The following is a 3,635-nucleotide window of genomic DNA, read 5'->3' on the forward strand; positions in this document are numbered from 1 at the left end:
TATGTTCGTCTTGATAAGGATGTCAAAAATAAGATCCCACTTAACTATATTTTGGGCAAACTCGTGAAATAATAAATCTTACTTTCTCTATCGTATAAAATTACTATTTTATGTATATTATATTGACAAGTAACTTTTATCACATAAAAGATATTTTTGGAAACTGCGTATCATCTTCAGTAATCCACAGTCCACGACCCCAGTAATTCGGTTCATTCTGCGGATCCGAAGCAACTCACTTAACTCCCCACCATCACCGATCCAGTTCATCAATTAGTTCAAGTTGCAACTGTTGCCAACGTCTCTCGAGTCTCGAGCCGTGGAGCTTCCATGTGCCCGATACCCACCATAAAAAAATATTAAAAATATCCCCTCCAATCCATCGCAACGCCGGCGCTCCAACGGCTAGTTCCCCCAACCCGCCGACCCTCCACCCGCTCACACTCCCCTCCCCGATCTCAAATCCTTCCGTAGCCCAAGCCACCCAACGCGCCACCGGGCACCATCAGAGCCGAGCACCACCTCAGCTTCCTCCCTCGCCGCCGCCGCCGCCGCGCCCGTGAGCTCAGCTGCCAGCTCGACAGCCCGCCGGCCGACGCCCCGTCGAGGATCCAGAACCGCATGGGGATCCCCTCGCGGCACCCGGACCACGAGGAGGAGGGGGAGTACGACGACGCCGTGTTCTACGAGGGCATCCAGGCGCCCAAGTTCGTGGACCTCACCGCGCCCGACGCCGGCCGCCCCGACGACGACCCCGCCTGGTTCTGCCTCCGCGTCGGTAAGTGGTCAACCACATCGCAAGCCCTTCTCTATTCTTCCTAGCGCCTGCATTATGCAGGTTCTGAGGTGTCGAAGGGTCCTGATCCGTGTCGTGGTACGCAGGTTGTGACCAGAGCCATGAGCAGGTCGATCCGGAGGCCCTGGACCGGAGCTTCTTCATGCAGGTTCGTCCCCTTTTCTCCCCTGTACCTCCGTTAGCATCACCCCGTGGAATACCAAGCGAATTCATTTTGATCGAGGATGTAATTCGCATTGGCACTTTGGCAGGTCATGGCGGCCAGAAGCCCCAACGTGCGACTGCAGAAGGCGATCAGTAGGACAAATCAGAGGTGCGAACCGAATCGCACGCTTCCTCTCCCGATACTCGCTGATTTGGTGATTCTTCGAATTCTTCGTTTCGGATTCACAAGTCCCTTTTTTTCAATTAGTGCAGCTCGATGCTGAAATGCCCTCATTCCGCGCCGCCGAAGCCCCCAAGGGCCCGGTTCGCGAGGCTGAGCGCGGGGACGGAGGCCACCGAGAAGGCAGCGGCCAAGCCCAAGCCAAGGGTCCAGCGGATATGCGCCCTGCGAGCGTCCCCGACCCGGACCAAGGCCTCGAGGCTCGAAGCTCCCAGCGCGAGGAAGAAGGCACTGACGACGCCGCGGAGCAAGACTGTTCGCCCGAGGCAGGAGCCGTTCCTCAGCGTGAAGCACCAAAAGGGGCCGGTCGATGGGGCGGCGAGAAAGGGAACGGTCGTCAAGGCTCTGTTTATGAGCACGCCAGAGAAGGAGCCTGCCCGGACGCCGGCCGCAGACAAGTGCAAGAGCAAGGAGGTGGTGTCCGAGGTCTGTTCCAAGCTGAGGAAGCTGAACTTGGCGTGCAGGGAGGTGCCGAGCAGGTACATGTGTCACCTGACGAATCCGAAGGCTGCCAATAAGGGTGAAGAATCCATGGCGGCGAAGTACGAAAAGAGGGGGCAAGAATCCAGGACGAATGCTAGGAAGAAAATTTTAGGACGCTCGGCGAAGTGTGCTGATGCTGAAGCTGATGAAGAGAACAGAAATGGTTGTGCTAACACTGCTGCCGATGAGAACTCACGTACAGAAACTGCAAGCTCCAATAAGCAACGAAAGGTGGTGCTGAAGGAATTGAGAATTGAATCGGATACATGTCGTGCTGACGATGGCAACAAGGAGAATGTGTCAAATGCTGACCAGGCGGTTGAAGAAGCCTTGAACAATTCACATTCTGAAGATGAAAACAGACAGTTGGAGAACAACGAGAATGTTCCTCTGAAGGTACATGAACTGATGGTACTGAAAAACGCAGCTTTTATCAGTAGTTAGGGTGCAAAGAACTTGACATATTTCTGTGGATCAAATGCAGGTAGCTAAAATGCAGAACAAAGTGCATCCAGAGAAATCAGGAAAGCTCAAGAAAACTACCAATCCTAGGCCCTTCAGGCTGAGGACTGATGTGAGTTACTAACATCCTTTTACTCCCATTATTGTGCAGGATTTCACTAAGTTACTAACATCATTTTACTTTATAGGAAAGGGGAGTTCAGAAAGAAGGAAACCCAGAAAAAAGGCAGCCCTTCGCAGAGAAGAACTCCATTGCAGTAGATGGAAACAGAGGAGTGATGGTAAGCTTTGTCACTTCATCAGCTTTCAAACTCCCAAACATTTTCAAGTTTCAGGAACCCTGCGGTCTCACTCACTACTGACTGCTCTGTATGTTTGCAATACTATTTAGCCAACGGACAAATACACCAAAGGAAAGGGACGAGACAAGCCGCTCTGTGGCGACACCAAACAGGTGAGCATTGATGCTTCCAAATATTTCCAACTCTAGCTCAATTAGCAACCCTCATGCTGATCTGTGCATACCATATACGTTCAGAAGAAACAAAGCACACGGATCGCCATCGGTGGTCATCAGCTCGGTGAGGCCAAGCGGGCCTTCAACAGCATCCGGTGCAATAACACTAGGCCCGCAGTGACGAAAGGCAAAGTTGTTGATAAGTCACAGAGAGCTGCAAAGGTTGCATCTACAACAAGAACGGCCAAGACAGCAAGGTTTGGAAATTTTTTCCCGGCAGTGTCAGTAGTAGTAGTCGTTGCGCTGCTGCCTACTGCGTTACCCCCTGAGGCCCTGACACAAAATTTCTTTGTTTGTTCAGTGGTCTCATGGCGCCTACTCAGATTGGAAAGGGTAGGAAAACTTCAGTGAAGCTATCAAGGCTCCAAGCAGCAGCTGCTTGAGCGAGTAGACGATCGATCATGGAGGAAAATGGGGAAACTGTGACAAATGTTTTATTGTCTGCTCCAACGATGAATTCTGTATTTACCCGCTTCAGATTCGTTTCCAAAGTGTTTTGTTAACAGTATTTTTTTTAGTGGATTTTGTTAACAGTTGACAGCAGGAAGGATCCGAACAGTTCTTTGTGCAACCTTTTTGTGGTGAATTTCTTCTGCTGTGTACCCCACCACAATATTCTTTCTGGAACATGTTCGTTATGTGACATGTTTCGGAATCGATTCTTTCTGTAACCTGTATTCTGTAACGGTGTAACCTGTAAGTTAAACTGAGGAAAGAGGAGGCCCAGCCAGCCCATGTGGCGTTTTAATCTAGCCGTGGGACTGAGCCATTTCATTTCATCCCACTACTAACTCGTTGTCCTTGTTTTGGGCTTTGTCCCATTTTCTGTTGGTCTGAAACTAAAATTTCCAACTCAGGGTTTTCACGAATTACTGACGCGCTGCCGCCCAACCAATCCGAAACCGCTACCAGCTTTGCTGGTCCTTCATCGTTGCTCTCCTTGCCCAGCGCCCAAGCCCGGCACGGACGCCATGGACCACTGATTGTGCAGT

At 51.1% G+C, this 3,635-nt stretch overlaps 1 protein-coding gene across 2 annotated transcripts; it reads left to right on the top strand.

The window, feature by feature from the left end:
- The first annotated feature begins 386 nt into the window (after nucleotides 1-386).
- LOC120689950 lies at nucleotides 387-3,395 on the top strand. 2 transcript variants are annotated; one of them, XM_039972411.1, is made up of 9 exons: nucleotides 387-778; nucleotides 883-944; nucleotides 1,048-1,109; nucleotides 1,214-2,060; nucleotides 2,149-2,238; nucleotides 2,315-2,407; nucleotides 2,518-2,580; nucleotides 2,665-2,840; nucleotides 2,945-3,395. In XM_039972411.1, exons 1-9 carry the CDS (start codon nucleotides 622-624, stop codon nucleotides 3,024-3,026), a joined length of 1,632 nt encoding a protein of 543 aa, XP_039828345.1. In that variant the 5' UTR covers nucleotides 387-621; the 3' UTR covers nucleotides 3,027-3,395. The 2 variants fall into 2 exon arrangements, with proteins under 2 accessions (XP_039828345.1, XP_039828346.1); XM_039972412.1 differs by lacking the exon at nucleotides 387-778 and having other exon boundaries at nucleotides 882-944; nucleotides 1,209-2,060.
- Nucleotides 3,396-3,635: the final 240 nt, after the last annotated feature.

Source organism: Panicum virgatum, chromosome 9N (genome assembly GCF_016808335.1).
Source record: "Panicum virgatum strain AP13 chromosome 9N, P.virgatum_v5, whole genome shotgun sequence".
NCBI lineage: Eukaryota > Viridiplantae > Streptophyta > Magnoliopsida > Poales > Poaceae > Panicum > Panicum virgatum.